This window comes from Panicum virgatum, chromosome 8K (genome assembly GCF_016808335.1).
Source record: "Panicum virgatum strain AP13 chromosome 8K, P.virgatum_v5, whole genome shotgun sequence".
NCBI classification, from domain to species: domain Eukaryota; kingdom Viridiplantae; phylum Streptophyta; class Magnoliopsida; order Poales; family Poaceae; genus Panicum; species Panicum virgatum.
In genome coordinates this window covers 14,849,748-14,870,421 of record NC_053143.1, presented here as the reverse complement: position 1 = coordinate 14,870,421, position 20,674 = coordinate 14,849,748, and the positions used below count along the sequence as shown (strand labels likewise).

At 46.7% G+C, this 20,674-nt stretch overlaps 2 protein-coding genes across 4 annotated transcripts; one reads left to right on the top strand and one right to left on the bottom strand.

The window, feature by feature from the left end:
• Positions 1-7,040: 7,040 nt before the first annotated feature.
• LOC120644023 (indole-2-monooxygenase-like) lies at positions 7,041-12,045 on the bottom strand. Of its 2 annotated transcripts, XM_039920557.1 has the most exons (3): positions 11,997-12,045; positions 8,139-8,491; positions 7,041-7,781 (listed from the first exon to the last, which is right to left on the bottom strand). In XM_039920557.1, exons 1-3 carry the CDS (start codon positions 12,028-12,030, stop codon positions 7,149-7,151), a joined length of 1,020 nt encoding a protein of 339 aa, XP_039776491.1. In that variant the 5' UTR covers positions 12,031-12,045; the 3' UTR covers positions 7,041-7,148. The 2 variants fall into 2 exon arrangements, with proteins under 2 accessions (XP_039776491.1, XP_039776490.1); XM_039920556.1 differs by lacking the exon at positions 11,997-12,045 and having other exon boundaries at positions 8,139-9,466.
• A 2,294-nt stretch (positions 12,046-14,339) lies between these two features.
• Positions 14,340-16,446, top strand: LOC120644024 (cytochrome P450 81Q32-like). 2 transcript variants are annotated; one of them, XM_039920559.1, is made up of 4 exons: positions 14,340-15,030; positions 15,129-15,456; positions 15,566-15,775; positions 16,026-16,167. In XM_039920559.1, exons 1-4 carry the CDS (start codon positions 14,405-14,407, stop codon positions 16,029-16,031), a joined length of 1,170 nt encoding a protein of 389 aa, XP_039776493.1. In that variant the 5' UTR covers positions 14,340-14,404; the 3' UTR covers positions 16,032-16,167. The 2 variants fall into 2 exon arrangements, with proteins under 2 accessions (XP_039776493.1, XP_039776492.1); XM_039920558.1 differs by having other exon boundaries at positions 14,341-15,030; positions 15,566-15,924; positions 16,026-16,446.
• Positions 16,447-20,674: the final 4,228 nt, after the last annotated feature.

Here is a 20,674-nt window from a genome sequence, read left to right as displayed (position 1 = left end):
CCTAAAGGAGCTGTCTGTGTGTGGTCCTATTGGATGGACCAAGTGCTCGTCTGCATGTTCCCATTGGTCCACCCACGGCTGCATCTTGGTGAGACAATCATCAGAGCACAGGAAGCCACTCCTTGACAACCTACAAAAGCGGGCCACGAAGAATCGTTAGATTCGACACGAATGTATGAGCCAAGTTCATTCATAATTAACTGTGGTCCTGGCGACTGACACGCTCCAACGCGGTGGGCACCGGAAACTCCTGGCGCTGCCCAAACTGTCTCCTGACTCTCCAGGGGCAATATGCCTCAACCGCGATGTCATAAACCAGGACGGCTATAGTAAACCACAGGCTCTCATTCGCGGAGCAGTGCGAAGACAGGCCTGCTAGTGCACGGGTAGCCACAGCCTCAGCGCTGTAAGGCTCCCAGACAACATCCTCGGGCGTCAGCATGTCGAGCTCCGAAACAAACTCAGGATATGCGCGTCTAACCTGCGCATGCGCCCAGGACCTCTGCAGTCCGAATAAGTAAAATTAAAAGTGCGCTAATGCATCATGTAACAATAAATAACAAAATTAGATTTGTTGCGAACGTACCTGACGCCAGATCCAGAGAGTTCCCATAGTGGGATTGTCGTCCTCCTCGTCGCCGTACATGGCCTCGTGGTAAGGCTCGTGGCTGACGATGGGCCGACCAACGGCTAGCCTCTCGTACGACCAAAGTTGTAGCAGTAGTGGGCACCCCATGTGTCTTCATGCAGCCGTCGCAGAGTCCACAGAAAGTGGCTGCAAGTACCGCCTTACCCCAGCTGTAGGCCGGTACATCCTCATCCCCATCCGCAATCTCCCGTGTATACGGAAGGAGAATCCTATCGACCGAGTTGCCATGAGTGTTGTTGAACATGATGTAACCAAACAACCAAAGTAGGTACGCCTCCAGCGATCTGGTCACACTGTACTCGTCAGCATCCGCAGCCAACAGGGTAGGCTGCATAAATAATTAAGATTAATGGTTTCAACTGACAATGCAACATGTGAATTGTAACAATTAAACTTAAATATCCAATGAATATCGGACCTGCTTCTTCCACGCGGGCAACCAGGGCAAAACGGGCCTCTAGGTCATCCTTCCACGAGGCCGCCACCACACGCGGGCCTATAGCCTCCCTGACGATAGGGAGGCCGAGGAGGTAGGCCACGTCCTGCAGCGTAGGAGTCATCTCCCCACACGGGAGGTGGAACGTGTGTGTCTCCGGCCTCCATCTGTCAACGAGCGCCGTCAGGAGGGATCGATCGAGCTGAATAGGCCCACCCTCGACAAGACGGCCCAGAGTCAGTAGACCGGACTCACGTAACCTGCAATAAACAAAATTGTCGAAACATAGGAATACCGACGAATACAAAAGTGATAACCAATAATATTTCGTTACATACCTGTCAACCCAATCGTGGGGTATAGAGATCGCCTCCCCGGGTGGACGAGGACGTAGCACCTCTAGGGCTCGGTGCTCAACTGCTGCAAAGTAAGACCTGTGGCTCGAGTCGATAACTGGGTCTAGCAAGGAGTCCATCTCCACACCTGCATTCAAAAATATATGAGAACACATAGGTACATATATGTTTCATACAAACTGGACGCGTAATATTTATACATTACAGATAGGTTCGATACAAACTCCACGCACGATTACTACATATTACACATAGGTTCGATATAAACTCGACGAACGATATTTATACATTACAGATATGTTCCATACAAACTAGACGCACGATTACTACATATTACAGATATGTTCGATACAAACTCGACGCACGATATTTATACATTACAGATATGTTCAATACAAACAGGACGCACGATTACTACATATTACAGATATTTCGATACAAACTCCATGCACGATTAGTATATAGTTACAAACTACACACTGGTGGATCATGACACCGAGTGCCTTCCACGAGCAATTCTCGCCGATGGTCGTCTGAACGTAGGAGGTGCTCCATCTCTGGGATTTCCGGAAGGACCGACGTCAGCAGCATCGTGAAGTGCATTCTGAGAGCACTTCTTGTAGTTGTGACCCAATGCTCCACATTAGCTGCAACGTTTTTGTGCCTTGCTTGCTTCGGACTCGTCCATACGATTCCGAATACGACGTGTCTGACGGCAGCCTTTGGCTTTCTTAGTGGCTGGATCAGGAATAAACATCTTATTCTCATTATCCTGAATGAAAGGTCCCACTATTCCAATACCGTATACCTCATGTCCCCAGGTGGATACAGCTGCTTCCTTGCTGAAGTAAGGTGAAACAAATACTCCTGGCTGCAACCCAGACTCTGCACATGCTGCAATGAGATGCGAGCATGGCAAATGCAATAACTTAGGCTTCATGCAAGAGTAGAAGACTTTGCCATTTACTGTAATCAAACTCTCCTATACCACCCTATCTCTACGGATACCACGACCAGTTCTATCCTTGCCTAGAACCTCAAATCTATGCTCCATTGTACCTGTCGAAATGACGCGGTGCAGTTTGGCCTTTTCAATCTTCTATTGCATATATTGTGTCACTCTTGTGCAAAACTGAATTTGGGTTGCTGATGTTTATGCTTGCAGTCATGTAACGCTCTCTGAAATACTTCATGCATCCATACATGATGAACTCAACAATTCCCACAAGAGAAAATGCACGACAAGAACGCATAATCATATTGAAACACTCTGCATGGTTCGTTGTCTGAATACCATACCGTATTCTGTTGGTGTCATAAATGAATGACCATTTCTCCTTAGGTGCACCTCGAATCCAGTGTGAAAATGACTTCTCAATTGAATCCCTAGCCTCTGCAGCCTGACTCGTGCTTGCTCCTGATGCCCTTACCTTCACTAGCTCTGCAATCAACTGATCAAGCATCTGCCATAATGCATTGAATTTTCTCTGTTGATTTTGGGTGCACAACCTCTTAAACATGTTCTTAAGATCCTTGTTCTTGAAGTGGTCATAGAAGTTTGCACCCATATGCCTAATGCACCACCTGTTTTGGACATCGGGCCACAATGGAGGCGTTGTCGCAGTTCCACGTTGCAATTTTAATATTGATTGTAGCAGACCTGCAAGGCTATCACTAATAAGGCACACATCTGGACGTGCAGCAACAACATGAACCTTCACTCGTTCAAGGAACCAATACCAACTGTCTAAGTTCTCATTCTCAACAAATGCAAATGCGAGCGGAACTATTTGGTTGTTGCAATCTACCCCGATTGTGGTGAGTATCTGACCTTTATACCTTCCAGTCAGAAATGTGCCATCAATGCAGATCACCGGAAGACAACACTGAAATGCCCTAACACAGGCACCTAGGCAAAAGAAGGCTCGTTGTAGAATGCTTTGGCCCCTAGTCACGGCTGGTATGAGGTATGTATCATAAAAGCTTCCAGGATTTCTAGCAGCAACCTGGGATAACATACGAGATAGGTAATCATATGATGCCTCGTATGTGCCGAACCGCATATCGAACACCCTTTGTTTAGCCCGCCATGCCTTCAAATAACTAATGGTGTACTGGTAAGTCTGCTCAATGTGTCGAACAATCATTTTTGGCTCATAATTTAGGTTGTCCATAACCAACCCATATATTTGCTTTGCAATGAAGTCGCATGATATATTGCGATACGAGGGAAGAACTTCTGACAGCAAACAAGTGTGCTCTGTCACAATGGAACATTTCCATTTCGACTTCCATTTTCCCTTGAATGCATGTACTCGCCATGGACATCCATCATTCCCACACTTCACCTCATATTCTTTACTGCCAGACTTTACGACTCTAAATTCTCGTTGCAATGATATTGCCCATAGTCTCACAATATCTTTTACGACTTCAATGTTTGGATATGTTGCACCTTGCACTACCTCATTCTCTCTGTACTCCCACTCCTGATTTCGTACGTCTTCTGCGACATGATTGCCAAAATCATGCTCCTTCCACTCTTTTGGCAATGAGTACTGCTCGTCATCAGATGAGCCCTCATATTCTTCCATCTCTATTGCGGTTTGGTCTTCTGCCTCCATCTCGTCCACAATGCTATGTATCCTCTCTCCCTCATCAGCAAGGCTCTGTGGTCCGATGTTTTGGTTCTCTATCTCTTCTGACTCATCTTGCTCAACATAGTTGGTCTCTCTTCGAATACTCGGAGTTGCTTGATCTGCACCATGTTGGATTTTATTTTGTGTCTTCTCCCGGATTTGAACAAGAATGGCCAGAGGCCACCCACGCTCTAGAGCTGCTTGCATGTACTTCTGCCAGTAATCAGTGCTGTGTATCATTATCAATTCCCATAAATCACTTTCTACCTCCCAATTAACAAGAGACTGGACGGTCATCACATGTGTCAACGGATCAACACGGAACCTACGCTGCAGCCACTTACATATGGAACCAAAACTCCTTTCCAGAGGTTTATCTATGGCGCTAGATGTGCACTTAAAGACAGAAAGGTCTACTCCATTTGGCCCATACAAAACATTGTAGTCACCAAAAAATACTTGAAACTGCATCTTGCTCGACATATCTGTATATCACAGAATACTTATCGAGTTATACTCTTTACTTCACTACCTTATTCAATAATCCGTAAAAACTAAGTATGGATTTCGATTACAACATATAAGTATTCATAACTACGTGATAACACTCAAATTCTATACTGCATATGCGAAATTCTATTCTAAATCGTAATTAATTTATAAACACGTCTCTAATAGTACTGCAATTGTAATAATAAATGCGTAGTACTAATTTTCTAAACTAATTTACTACTACGTAACTAAAGTATCATTAAACTCCTACTTAAATGGTTCTACTATAGCACTAATTAAATTAAATTACTCTACAATACCAATGAAAAAATACATAAGCTAAATGCACTAACCTGCAGATCACAAGTGCGCAATCCGGTAGGGCTTCGCAGCTTTCCTTCTCCTCACCCCTCTCTTTTTTTCTGGATTTTTGGTGAAATTTTTGGACTCAAATGAGGAGGGAATGGGGGTAGAATGCTTATATAGGGGGGCAAGGCCCGGTCGCCCGGGGGGTGGGGGGGCGACAGGCCCCCTGTCGCGCCTGTGGATGGCCCCCCGGTCGCCCGAGGGGGGGCGACAGACCCCCCCTGTCGCCCGTGGGGCGGGGCGACTTGCCCCCTTCACCCGCGCGCCCCCGGCTAGGGACCTTGTTGCAAATTTGAAGAAAACAAATACATTTAGGGCCTGTCGCCCCCATAGAGCGACCGGGGTATATTTTTGTAATTTTTCGAAACGGACATATATTTTTAAAATTTTGATTTTTTTTAAATATAAAAAAGAAAAAATCGCTGCAACATTGCCACTGGGGCTCGTTTGGCAGCCCATAGTCCCCTTTTGCAGGAACCAGGCCTTTCCGATGCATATGAAGGCAGGTGGGGCACTCATCCCGCCGGCCGGCCACCGTGTTTGGAAGCCCAACTTCCTCACTGGTGAGTCCCCGACCTATGCAAGCAGCAGAACTGCAGTCAAACTTAAGGTGTTATTTTGTATTTTCTATGAATGCATGGGTAATTTAAGACGTTGATTTAGGGTTGCTTTATATTGATTTAGAGCTGGTTATAATTATCTTGAAAACATAATATATTTGATGGCCATTGCAATTGACGCCCAGATGTTTTTTTATTATTGTGAGAATTTCTAATATATATATATATATATATATATATATATATATATATATATATATATATATATATATATATATATATATATATATATATATATTACTAGCGAGCCTTGTGGAGATTAATGTGAGGGCCCAAGAGAAGTCTGTAGTTAGAAAGAGTAATATAAGATGTGTACAGCTTAATAGATATTGTACAGAATACATAGACACAAAAGAATTGACTAATATTTTATAACAGAATTAATAGTTATTTATTGAGCATATATAAACGTTAAACTAATTGTGAAAGAAATGAAAGAATAATTGAGCATTCGGCTCAGCACAATGCATCACAGTATGCACAACTCTGTTGGGCCCAAGTATATATTCAAGCAATCTCTGGAATGTATACTCTTGCACAGACACAGCGAATTATATATATACCTATCTAAAGGCTCCAAGATTTGGAGCAACGCCGTGCATTCTGGCCCCACATGGACCATGACTGTTCATGCAGGTCCCATTACTATTCAGGCGGACCCTCGTGGGACCCATGTACTATTCAGGCGGGACCGACGTGGGACCCACGTACTATTCAGACGGGACCCACGTGGGACCCACGTACTATTCAGGCGGGACTCACGTGGGACCTACGTAACATGTACTGTTCATGCGAGACCCACGTTCTATTTAGGTGGGACCCACATACTGTTTAGGTGGGACCCACGTACTATTCAAGTGGGACCCGCGCACATTGTTTCGTGGGACCCACCGTGGGTCCTTTGATTTTTTAAAAAATACGTTTCTTCCATTATTTGAAAATACAAAATATATTTAATTACTCCCTATATATAAACATAATTGCTAGACTTTGTATACTACGTTCGCATGCGGTAGCCCTACTACTTTTTGAACTTTGCTTTCACTTCATAGGCTCAAAAAATATAATTGAAATATTCATTCATCGCTAATCTTATCTTTTTTTCTCTATCAAAACTAACAATCAATGTAAACCAATCAATCAACTATACCTATTAGCACAAAAAAAATAGTGAACTCCTAAAAAAAGCTATATGTACCTCCTCACTAAAATGCTTGGGACTGGCACCCTCTCAGACTCTAAACTACCATGCTAATTTACTGTAATTTTTATATTTGATTCAATATGTCGATACCATATTGTCTTGAACATAATAGGAGATAATATTTTCTCATTATTAGTTTAGGTCAATTTTTTTAATAGGCGCGCATAGCACGCCAACCTGACTAGTAATATACTAATCACCGTGATATACACGTCACACGTACCACACCAGCAATATTAATACAGCATTTCATGCAGCAACGTTGATTGGGATGCAGGTACACTAACACTCCTCCGTTCTTTTTTATTTGTCGTATTTTAATTCAAAAATAAAATAGCAGACGATAAATAAATATTCGAAAACGGAGATGATATATCATATCGGAGCTACACGCACAATTTGGGAAGCAAGAGGAGCTTGTGTTTGCGCTTCACCACGAGGCCCAAGTCCTCGGACATGTCGATGTCTCGGGCCACCTTCCCCGGCGGCAGCTCCCAGTCGAAGCGGTGCACGAGGTTGGCCAGCATCACCTCGACCTGGGCCATGCCGAAGTTGATCCCGGGGCACTGCCGGCGCCCGGCGCCGAACGGCAGGAACTGGAAGTCGTTGCCCCAGTAGCTCACATGCGCCGCGCCGCCGCCGTCGAGAAACCTCTCCGGGACGAACTCCTCCGCGTCCTCGCCCCAGAAGCGCGCGTCCCTGCCGATGGCCCAGAGGTTGACGAGGACGCGCACCTCCGCGGGGACGACGAGCCCGTCGATGACGCAGGTGGCCATGGAGAAGTGCGGCGTGAGGAGCGGTGTCGCGGGGTGTAGCCGGAGCGACTCGTTGATGACGGCTCTCAGGTAGGGCATGCGGTTCAGGTCGTCCTCGCTGACGGTTTCTTCTCCCTGCCCCTGCTGCAGCACGCAGCTCCTCACCTCGGCTTGTAGCTTGGTCATCACGCGTGGATTCTGAAGGAGCTGGATCACGGTGTAGTCGAGGACCGAAGCTGCTGTGCCCATCCCGAAAAACACGTCCTGCAACATTCAAGCATGGTGATAGCTCTTCTGATAACCGTGAATTGGCACGTCAGGTCTCTAAACTTAAATCGCGGTCACATATCTAGATTCATAAAATTTTAAAGTGATTATCTTGATCCTGAAACTTTACAAAATGATCATCTAGGTCTATTAACTTTTTTTTAATTCACTCAAGGTCTAATCGTGCACCTAGATTCGCATTGGAAGATCCACTTGAAAAATGTTAAAAGACATAGATAATCATCGTGGATTCTTGTACCTAGATGGTACTGTGGGACAATTTAAAGACCTGGCGTGCAATTCATTCGTGATTAATTCAAGCGTGAAACATGACATGTATTTTAATAAACTTACAAGCAGGATAGCTTTCATCTGCCCTCTGGTGTAGCCGTACTCCTGTCGAACAGAGAGCAAGGTATTTATGAAGTTGTCATCCTCGTCCTTCTTCACATGGCTCGCCGCCTCTGCTACCGCCGCCACCGCCATGGGCTTGTATTTGCTCTCAAGGTCATCGATCAGCCTGTCCAGCAGCTCATCCCACCTCTTCCTCAATCTGTCGGACTTGGCGCGGACCACCTTGCTGAGGATGCCGAAGCATGTGAGGAACGGGAAGAACTCGTCGACAGTGAACCCTCCTAGGAGGGCTGATGCGTCGGCGACCACCCCCTGGAACAGCCTGTTCTGGTCCTCGCTCCGGAACGACTTGCCTATGACAGCGCGACACGCGAGGTCATTTGTGAACGAGCCGACAAGCTCGTGGACGTCGACTGGCGCGCCGGCGGCGGCCGCCTCACCGATACAAGCGACCACCGCGCTCACCTCTTCTTGACGGGCGTGACGGAACGATTGCACCTTTTTGACGGTGAGAAGGTGTGTGGTGACGAGCTTCCTCGCCTGCCGCCAGTGCTCCCCATACGGCGCGAAGCCAATGTCGTTCCGGCCGTGCATGAGGACATCGGCGACCAGAGAGGGCGGCCGCGACGCGAACACGCGGTCATGCGTACGTAGCACCGCCTCGGCGGCGCGGGGCGACGACACGATGAGCGCCGGCATGGCGCCTAGGCGCAGCAACATGAGGTCCCCGCCGTGCTTCTCGGCGATGCTGCGGAGAGTGACGTGCGGGAAGCGGAAGCCGACGAGGTGGAGGTGGCCGAGGACGGGCAGCGCCGGAGGCGAAGGCGGTAGGTGATTTCCGTCTGTCTCCTGCTGCCTCTTCCTCGCCCTCTTTGCGCTGAATAATGGGTAGCCTACGAGCAATAGGGAGAGAGGGAGGAGAAGCAGAAACCATGCTCGAGGAGCCATCAGCTCGCGCATCAACAGCTGTGCTAGGTTTGCCGCCATGACAATGATCAGCGATGAACAACTAGGCGTCTATATGACAGAGCTTGACACTTGGGTGGTTACCTATTACTATAACCTCGGACTCTTGTAGTTTCACAGCACTTGCAGATGCAGGGATGAGGGCCGACCGAACGGCGTCCGGAGGGCACTGAATATATCTGCTACCGGTCCCATTGGCACCTCAGCTTCTCTTTCCTCTCATTCCACCAACAGTCTCTTATCCGAAGAAAATTCTGTGCACGGGCGATGCATGGGTTGGGGAGGGCGTACAACACCTCTCTGATGGAAGCTACGTGCCTTCCACAAATCTCAAAGCACCTATCCCGCTCGGCGAAACAGCGAGACATAGTCCCATAGCTTCGTTTGGAGCGAGCCGATGAGCCGTCCTAGAGTAGGGAAGCCCAACCAAAACAAATTGAGCCTTGGTGCATCCTCGTCTCTCGGCCGCCACCAACATCAGACATCGCCATGCCCCCACTGTCACAGCTATTGGCATCATCCACGCCCCCAGCCGCCGCTGCTTTCAGCATCATCCGCGCCGCCTTCTGACACTCGGCCTTCCCCATCGACGCCAGTCGTGACCAGCCGGCGCCCCGATCAGGCGGAGGCAATTGCGGCGGGGCTGCTGCGCTCCGAATGAAAGACTCGATCAACCAGCGACAACAGCGGTAGAAAGCTCGATCTGTTTATGTTTATGAGAAAGGCTTGTCTGTTTTGGTTTAGCTCAAGGACGGCTCGCCGGCTCTCCGAACGAAGCCGCGTCTCAATGTTTTGCCGGACGGAATACGCGCTTTGAGATTTGTAAGAAGGGCACGTGGCTTCCATCAGAGAGGTGCTGCACGCTTCAACCCCTGCATCACGCGTGCATAGAATTTTCTTCCTTACCCACTTCACTTTCCTCTCACCCGCATTTCTGGCTCTGCAGACAAAGACATGACGGCTGTGGCTGGCTAAGCTTCACGTCCATGTCCATGGGGAGGAGCTCAATTAGTGAGCACAAGGGCCCATTTTTGCGTGGCGTGGCATTCCAGCAAGACCTTGTGCAATGAATTTAGGACACATGCAGATAACGTTCGACATCGTTAATGATCAACTCCTCGATTGCGTACGACCGCGAAAAAAAACAAAAAAGGCATCCCCGTTTTCTGGTTTGCATCCGGCCTCAGAACCACATATTAATTCGGCAAGCTATAGATATTTGTAAAGACTATTGTACTAACACGTGCTATTGCATCCATTTGGAGTACGTAAGTGATGAGTTCATTGACGATGTAGACGGTACTGTGAAGCTTGCATTATTGGAGTAGTGATTGATTGGGGAAGTTGTTTTTTTGAGCGGACTATAAGACAATGTTCTAGGGAGCCGGTTGAGGTTAACAGGTCGTTTGAAGGTCTGTTAGTCCGCAGCAAAACTGATCCAGGGCCTGCCGCAGGGGTACGATGTCGTACTGGGGACGGTAGTGGGGTACTGGGGTTATGGTCCTCTCGATCTTAAGCTGTCTTGGAGAACCTTCTTGAGCTCCATTATAGTATTTCTGTTATTCTTGTAATAGAATCAAGTGATCCCGTCTTTAAAATTTTTTACTGATTGGGCTTTGGATGCGCACGTGGATCATTCGGTGCAGTGCGGTGTGCGGGACAGAAGCTTGGGCAGCTGTTCCTTTGATGCTCCAACTGACCAACTCCAACCTGACGGCATCTAAGGGCTTCTTAATACAGTGATTGCCATTCTTAATCCACACAGTTTAACCCTCAACAGACAAGCTCCTTAATAGTTAATATAGAATTAGGAGCAGTCCAATAGTTGCTGAATTCGTGCTGGCTTTAGCCTCCAGCTAGAGTGATCCGTGCATTGCTGCTCATCTAGGACCGCATCGCAGAAAATGCTGTTGTCGTCCGCCGCCCACAGTCGTGTTGAGAAGGTGCGCCGAAAAAAAAAAAGAAGAGGCGTTGACAGGGAGGGGCACTGGGGATGCCTGCCCGGTGGCCGTCTCGCCGTCGAATGAGCGGAGATGGGCAGCTTCGGCCGATCATCCACTGCTTGTATGCTCCATGCCAGGGCGAGCCGGGTGGCGGCCCCTCGGATGCTTGGGCGGGGCCGACAACCTCGCCGGGACGGGCGACGCCTCAGGGGCCGCAGGCGGGGGCAGCACTGTCGGGGAGGAGAGCCGCTGAGGCGGGGACGGCCGCACGAACCGCCATGCGCTGGGAGAGGAGGCCGGGTCGTGCGTTGTCGGCATGGCCACGGCCGAGGAGGGGGATGGGCGTTGCTGGGGCTGCCGCGGCCGCAGTCGAGCGTTGGCGGCGCGGCAGCTGCTGGGGAGGGGGACGATGGCGCTGGCGCCTTGCTGGCTGCGCACAGGGAGGGGCAGCTAGGCAGGACGAGGCAGACGCTGGCGGGCAGGGACGAGCGGCGGCGACCCGAGCGGCCTGTGGCTGAGGGGCACAGAGAGATGGAAAAGAAGCAGGGCGCACAGGTGACAAGGGATACAATGGTCCGGGCGCTGCTGGAGCTGCAGAAGAAGGATCCCTAGGCCTGCACGGATAAGCTCATCCACTCCATGTGTATCGTGAGTAGTATCTACGTACTGCTAATATTATTTTGCACTCTTTTTGGACAGAGATAGTATATTAACCATTTCTGTTCGCATCGATGGCATATCTATCAATCGAAGAGTGCACTCGAAGCTGGGACACTTAGTACAGAATACACAATTGAGTGGGCGATGACACTGTTGCTAAACTGCCCTCTGTAAGTCTGTTCTTTAGGATCGCTACTGGAAGAATTAGATCGGGTATTCTTTCCTCTTTGCTTTATATGCTCTGGTGCGTGAATTCAAGCGAGAGAGAGGGGATAGGAAAGACACATACCTTCTGGAGCTGCCAGAGTCGAAGCAGAGGCCATGGGTGCGGGAATTGGCGGCGCAGAGGGTGCAGGGAGTCGACGCAGGTGCCGGTAGCCCTCGGGCTGCCACCGGCACTTACCTGGGACGGCGGCGTAGAGCGGGGAAGACGTGGTGGCGGCGGTGGCACTTCCCGCTGCTTACTGCGCTCCCCTTGGATCAGGTCTAGGGTTTGTTTGGTGGGGTTATGGCGGCCGCAGGTGAACCTCGTGACCATAGCCGCCCGGCCCCCACCTCTTTATTGTGCGCAGTGTGACGGGGGCCCACCAACCAGTTTGGATTGGATGCCCCCGATCAGGGCACGTGAGAAACCGACTCGGAACCGTTGGGGCCACGAGCGGGAGAGGGAGATCATCCTAACAATCTCCCCTTTGATCTCACTCTGTACTTTTTTGCCGAGGGTAAAAATACGGGCACTCGGCCACTATAAGGTTTGCCGAGAGAAGCCTTCAGCACAACACACTACCGGATCCAGAAGCTTTGCCGAGTGTCCCAGGCACTCGGCAAAGCCCAAAATACACTCGGCCAAGACTTTGCCAAGTGTAACACTCGGCAAAGGGCACACGGCAACAAAACCAACGGCAAAGGGCGCTTTGCCGAGTGCTATTTGTCAGGCACTCAGCAAAGAAAATCACTCGGCAAAATAAAAAAAAATCCGAAAAAATAGTTTATTGTGCGCAGCGTGACGGGGGCCCACCAACCAGTTTGGATTGGATGCGCGCGTGAGAAAACTGACTCGGAACCGTTGGGGCCACGAGCGGGAGAGGGAGATCATCCTAACAATCTCCCCTTTGATCTCACTCTGTACTTTTTCGCCGAGGGTAAAAATACGGGCACTCGGCCACTATAAGGTTTGCCGAGAGAAGCCTTCAGCACAACACACTACCGGATCCAGAAGCTTTGCCGAGTGTCCCAGGCACTCGGCAAAGCCCAAAATACACTCGGCAAAGACTTTGCCAAGTGTAACACTCGGCAAAGGGCACACGGCAACAAAACCAATGGCAAAGGGTGCTTTGCCGAGTGCTATTTGTCGGGCACTCAGCAAAGAAAATCACTCGGCAAAATAAAAAATAAAAAAAATGCAAAAAACAGCAAAATTTTTTTATTTTATCGAGGGAGGCACGCACCCACCGGCCAACGCCCGCCCGTCTCCGTTGAAGTTGCAAGTCACAAGTCACAAGTCACGGCATTTTTTGCGCAAAATTCGCACACTTCGCGGCCGGTGGGATTCGAACTCGTGACCTCTCTCTCGCGCGACCTCCTCTACCACTCCACCCCTCTCTCACTTGTGTCTATATTGCGTTTTTCTTCCCCACATATTATAACAAACCGAGTGTAAATTGATTGTTTGAGGCACTAAATGAATTCAAATGAAAAAGTTGTCAACTACAAAGTTGCATCACTTTTCAAGATCTACAACTTTTATTTTTATAGTTTCTCCATCCGAGGTCAATTACAAAATTTGAATTTCAAATTTGAAAACTTCAGACGTATTTTTCTGTGACAAGATGATTTCAAATAGAAAAGTTGTCAACTACAAAGTTTTATAACTTTTTGAGACTTACAACTTTCATTTTGGTGGTTTTTCCATCCGAGGTCGTTTGAAAAATTCAAATTTTGAAATTCAAACATAGTTTTGCATGACAAAAAATGAAAAGCCGGATATATTCTTGTGCCTATATTGCGTTTTGCATGATCAAAGTTAGGAAAATGATGCTGATTTTTGAAATGTGAATTTAAATATTTGAAGAGATATATATGATGGTCAAAACTAAAATATATTCACTACATGTAAATTAAAACATTCTGAGGCTGGAGGGAGAATATGCGAGGAGACATTCTGAACGAAAGGAGTAACATATGAATTTTTAAAAGAAAACTTTGAACTTGCTTGTGTGCTCAAATGAAAAGCCGGATTTGGGAATTAAACCCTTGTGTTCGTGCCGAAAAACAACAAAGCATGGGGTCCACGCTCTAATTATTCTGGTCAAAAGTCAAACCTCTATAATTAAAATCATGGGTTCACATCTTAAAATTTTAAATAAATTGTGTAAAATTTGTTGCAGATGGATCTATTTCGTGGAGTTTACTGTCGCCATATCAGTATGCGGGCTCGACGTTAAAAGTCACGTCCGCGTAATTATGATGTCGTGGCCAAGATTTAATTCTTCAGTGGACAAAGTGAGTAACAAAATATCGGTAACTGATGTCATTTTTTTGCTGAGATGGAATGTCCAGAGAAATAACGAGGAGGCAGAATAAGCTGGCCAATGCAATGCAACGGAACTTGCTATAAATACCAGTACTGGAGGCACGAGCCGTGCCGTGCACGGTTTCAAGTACCTAGAAGAAGAACATCCTTGCAGAGCCGCTGCTATGGCCATGGAGACCTTAACCACCACCGTCGTCGTCACCCTTTTATTCCTCCTGCCATTGCTGGCCCTAGTAGTAAGGCAAACGCGGCAGCGGCGGCGGACGACTGGCCATGTTCCAACGCCACCAGAGCCCACAGCGATCCCGGTAGTTGGCCACCTTCACCTCTTGCTAAAGAAACCACTCCACCGCACCCTCTCCGACCTCGCCGCCGGCCATGGGGATCTCTTCTGCCTGCGGTTCGGCTCCAGTAGGGTGGCAGTCGTGTCCTCTGCCGCAGTGGCTCAGCAGTGCCTGAGAGCATTAGACACCACGTTCGCCAACCGTCCGCGGCTGCCGTCGGCGAAGATCCTCTCCTTCGACTGGTCGACCATGGGCCATTCCAACTACGGGCCACACTGGCGGCAGGTCCGCCGCACCACCACCTCAGAGATCCTCTCTGCGGAGCAAGTGCAGTACTTCGCCGACGTGCACGTGCAGCAGGCCCGGGCCATGGCCCGGCGCCTCTGTCGTGTGGCGGCGCTTCGTTCCGGGGGCCGCGTACTTGTCGACCTCAAGGCACGCGTAGCTGAGATGCTATTAAACGTCTTGCTCGACATGATTTGCATGAGGACGACGTGCTCTCGCGGGTAATCCATCTTATTACATGCGCAGATCATACATGAATGCTACCTGAATATGACACACTAATGCTACCGTAATATGATATGGCACTGGTGTTGTGTAGTGACGAAGGGGAGAAGACCGGGGAAGTGAGTGAGAAGGCCCGAGTTTTCATGGCGATGGCGGAGGAGACGATAGAGCTCACGCTGACGGCGTGGGACTTCCTGCCATCACTGGCACGGTGGCTGGACATTGACGGCGTGGGCCGGCGGCTGAAGCGACTGCAAGCAAACAGGACAAGGTTTTTGAAGATGATGGTCGAGGAGCACAGAGAGATGGAAAAGAAGCAGGGCGCACAGGCGACAAGGAATACAATGGTCCGGGCGCTGCTGGAGCTGCAGAAGAAGGATCCCGAGGCCTGCACGGATAAGCTCATCCACTCCATGTGTATCGTGAGTAGTATCTACGTACTGCTAATATTATTTTGCACTCTTTTTGGACAGAGATAGTATATTAACCATTTCTGTTCGCATCGATCGCATATCTATCAATCGATCGAAGAGTGCACTCGAAGCTGGGACACTTAGTACAGAATACACAATTGAGTGGGCGATGACACTGTTGCTAAACTGCCCTCACGTCATGAAGAAGGCTCGCGATGAGATTGACGCGTGCGTCGGGAAACCAAAACGCCTACTGGAGGCGACCGACGTCCCCAAGCTGCCATACCTGCGATGCATCATCCTAGAGACGCTTCGCCTGTACCCAGTTGTACCGCTTCTAGTCCCTCGTGAATCCTCTGCCGACTGCACCGTCAATGGGTTCCATATTCCCAAAGGAACCATGCTTCTCGTGAACACATTTGTGATCCATAGGGATCCTAGGGCATGGGATGACCCAGAAACGTTCCTCCCGGAAAGGTATAATACATATTGCGATTGTGAATTAATTAATGTCTCTCCTATGTTAGTTACAGCTCTACATCGATCTAGCTGAGCTTACCATATTGTGATTTATGTAGGTTTGAGGATGGCAGGAACAATAATCAAGCTGGTAAGATGGCCATGTCATTTGGCATGGGGAGACGACGGTGCCCAGCAGAGAACCTTGGCATGCAGCTGGCAAGCCTTGCGTTGGGAACCATGATCCAGTGCTTCGACTGGGAACGAGTGGGCACGGAGCTTGTTGACATGTCTGAGGGCTCTGGCTTAACCTTGTTCAAGAAGAACCCATTGGAGGCCATCTGCCAGCCTCGTGCTTCTATGGTTGATCTTCTTTCATTCTGTGATTTAATATAATATACTACGTTTGTATTGAGACACGCACGCACATCAATAATGCTTATTAGTGTCTCTTTCGGAGGGCATGGCAGCCCACCGGGAGGATGATCATGTGTGTGTGGACTCGTTGGTCGCTGAATACGTATATTGTTGTTGTACGTACCCCAGGTGCTGCTCTAGCCAGCGACACTTCATGCAGTTCTTTTTACACTTGTTGGCTTGTTGCGTCCGGTAGTTGAGTCAGGTCATAGTCATGCAGTTCGCCATTGTAACCATACGTCTACTTAATCTCGTGCTATATATTTTATGTTTATTCCGTCATCCCTTTGTCCGATCCGCGATATCCATAAGACGAATTGTCCTCCCGGCGGCTGCATCTAACCTACCCCCAATCTGATCCGTATCTTAGTTCTGACTCCGGTCCACTTTCATCAGCAGATCATGTCTTTGTATTAATTTGACTCTTGAAGATATCAATTCATACGCCTGCTCCACCGATATAGCTCTCTCCTCAGACTAGAGGGTGCTTTTGCCTCGTTGCATGTCAGCGGTACATCTTTTTCCTGCTTACTCTCACAATGTCGGTCGCCTGGGCAGGGCTGAGAGAAAGGTGGCGACCAACTGTTATAATAAGTTTCTAACACAGGCACACAAGGCATGAACTTTTTATCTTATCTTAATATTACTAATTAAAATTTATTTTTAGTCTAAGATAAGATGTGCTAGAAAAAAAAATTAAAACCTAAAACTTTTCACAATAGTAAAAAATATCTGGTCATTTATATATGGTTGTGTTTTGAACAATAATAGATTTCAGCTCAGAAAACCACCCTCCATAAAATAATCAATAAATATACATTTCATACCCGCTCTTCCATAATTAGATAAAGACAACTTTCCGGCTGCGCCTGCTGTTGTCCCCTACAAACACACCTTTTTTCCACGGTCATTTCACCCTACTCAACCTTATCCTTTCCTCCACATCCCACACTCGTTGTCTCTCTCTGCCGGCTCTCTCCCTCCCTCCGCCCCATTCTCCCCACCAACAATGTCTCCTCTCTCGTCGCCTTCCGCCGCCTCCCGTGCGCAGCACCGGCGCCGCTGGCTCTCCCTTGGCTCGAGCCTCCCACAGGCACCATCTGCCCCGCATCCTCTTCCTCTAGCAGGGAGGTGGCCTGTGACGGTCAGATCCGGCAGGGAGGCTGCCGCGGCGGCCGGATCAGGCGGGGACGTGGGCGGCCACCTTGAGCCTCCTCCTCCACCCGCCTTCTATCCTTGCTCGCTCGCTGAGGCGGCCGTGGCGGCCGGATTTGGCGGGGACACAGCGCGCTGGCGGCCTCATCCGCTTCCTCTCCCCCCCCCCAACGCGCATGGCCCCGCCTACCCGTAGCGCCGCCTTGTCCTCCCTGCTGGCCTTTGTGCTTCGCACCGCCACGGGCTGGTTAGGTGTGACAGAGGCGAGCCTCCTCCCCCACTTCATGCCGTCGCCCATTAGACAAATTTGTAGGTTTTCATTAAGCAAAATGCTTGTTTTTATTAGGCAAAAATATTATTTTATTGTTGCTGATACTGGTATTTTTGCCTAGTGACATTAGTATTTTTGTCTAACGAAAGTACTATAATTGCCTATTCTTGATTTTTTGTGTTGTGCATTTTTTTTTTGCTTCCTCTTTTTCTGTCTGTGGAACGAAGATGCTTGTTGATGCTGAGCCACAAAATCACGTGGGAAAGAAAACTTTCTGTGAACAGAAATTACAAAACATAAGAATTTTTTTCCTGCATTAGCCGCTCCCCCATAATTATGTGTAATGGCAACAAAGGATTCCTATCAAACGTGTGCGTACCTGAACTCACAAACGTGCAACATCGTCCTGCCGTATGGTGCTACCTGAAACTGACACCATCCAATCCACGAACAAGGGGCACGCACTGATAATTATAGAGATAGTGCCCGTCTACTCCTTGCTGGCGTGGACACATGGAGTGTTTGAGCCTAAATATTTTAAGTGGAAAAATGCATGATAACCATTTAACCACCCTTCCAAAAGTTGCAAAAGACAATCTAATATCTTTAGTACAGGCAATCATCATTAGGAAAAAAAGCAGCTGCAATTACATTATACGCTATCTCCATTTCTAGCCATAACACTGTGATCGTTGGTCCATTATTCATATTCAAAATACATAAGTAATTTAAAGCATGGTTAATTACGGTTGCTGAAAACAAATATTGACACATAATATAATTCCTTAAATAGTCGAAAATCCACAGTCATATCCAAAAACTGATGAATTCATATATTTAAAAATTGATACATTAGTTTGTAAGCAAAAACACCTGCAAGTAGGCTCCTTAGTATCTTATCTTACTAAGAGACTTCTTTTGAAGCCTATTCATGTTAATCTTTATGAGATGCCCGGAAAAAGAGATATATTTTATAAATTATCACAGTAATAATAAACATCCTACCATCTATAAGATCACCTTGAAAACTAATATCCATCTGATCTATTCTATTGTCAAAAAAAATTACCCACCATGACATTATTAGTGATTATTTAAAATAATCCTCTAAAGTTCCATTTAAATTACCCACTATACCATTACTAAATATATTTAAAACAACCCCTAAAGTTGCAATTTAATTACATACTCTGCCATCATTAATGATGATTTGAATTAATGCTTAAACATGCATTTCTATATACCCACTCTGTCATTATTAAATACTTAAAGTATTATCTAATCTTACTATTACTAATCATAGTACGAAATAGCGCCGCTATAGCGTTTCTATAGACTTGACGCTAACACTGACAAAATAGCGTGCTAATAGCGTTTTTGGAAGTCTGACGCTAAATTCTATAGCACCCTATTTTGTACATTGTTACTAATTGAAGACTCCTTTTGAGCCTCCATGTTAATCCTCACAAGACACCATAGAAAAAAGATAAATCTTAAAAATTCTCACAACCATCATGTAATTCTAATAATAATAGCTATTAGATCTATTATATTTTCTAAAAAAATTACACACCATGCCATTATAAAATATGAAATAAAATAACCCCTAAATTTATATAAAAATTTACCCACCATACCATTATAAAATACGAATTAAAATAATCCTATAAATTTGCATAAAAATAATCCACCATGCCGTTATAAAATATGAATTAAGTAACCCAAAATTTACATATAAATTATTCACCACTTCATTATAAAATATGAATTAAATAATCCCTAAATTTGCATATAAATTATCCAATATGCCATCATGAAAGATAAATTAAAATAATTTTAAATGTTGCATATAAATTACCATAATGTCATTACGGAAGATTAATTAAAATAATCAGTTCTAATATTACTAAGTGTTAAATCTATATCTATCTACGCTATAAAAGAGCGAGTTTTCAGAAAATCTTTTTTTTTTTACCTACGATGGTCCCAGTGTACCTCTCACGTTGGCCTCACTACGCAGGTTGGAAAGGGTGGGAAATGGTTGGAAAGTGTCTAATACCGATAGAAAAAATGTTTCCATCCTTTAATATCTTACTTTCTCACCTCATTTTGTACCCATGCCCAGTAGATACTTTCCTTGTCTTAGATTAATGAGAAGGGAAGCAGCTCAATCAAACAGGTCTTCTTCCTTTTAATTCATTCATACTTTTTTTCTCTTTCTATTGGCTGATCGTTCATCTCATGGCACGTGCATGTTGCATATACGTCTATGCTAGTCTCTTAAAATTCTAATCTGTGCAAGAGCCTATGGACTAGTTTGTTTAAATCACAAGCTCTGCCATCGTAAAGATGATTTAAATTGTAGCACATACATTTGAATTTAAATTGTAAACCAATACACAGACGCAACAAAGACAACAAAAGCAACCCAAATATCAGTGAGGCATTAGAAAATTAGAGCAGTGTTCACCCCAAACCACCTTCCCCAAATATGCACGCTAGATCTTGCAATCCGCCCCCTCTCTTCCGTTCTTTCCCAATCATCGCTCCCTTTCTCTGTCCTAGTCGCTGCTAGTGCCTAGTGCTGTACGGAGGTCACATCGTTGTTAGATGGGAGGTCACATCTGCAAATTTTTACTTTAAAATATCTGGTTCTGAATATGCAAACAATGCAAGAAAACCAGGGATGCCGATAGTTTTGTCCTTCCCTGTTGGAGAACTCAAGCCATGAGTTGATCATTGACGATGTAGGCACTTTGCACGTTTTTCTTAATTGAGTGCACATGGTCTGTCGGATAGGCAACTGACTGATTGGATCCTAGAGTAAATTCTATATATGCCATTACAATCTATGCATATCCTTTATATGCCACTAAAAATTATAGCATCTTTTCATTGTCATTGGTTTTAATTTTGATCCCACGT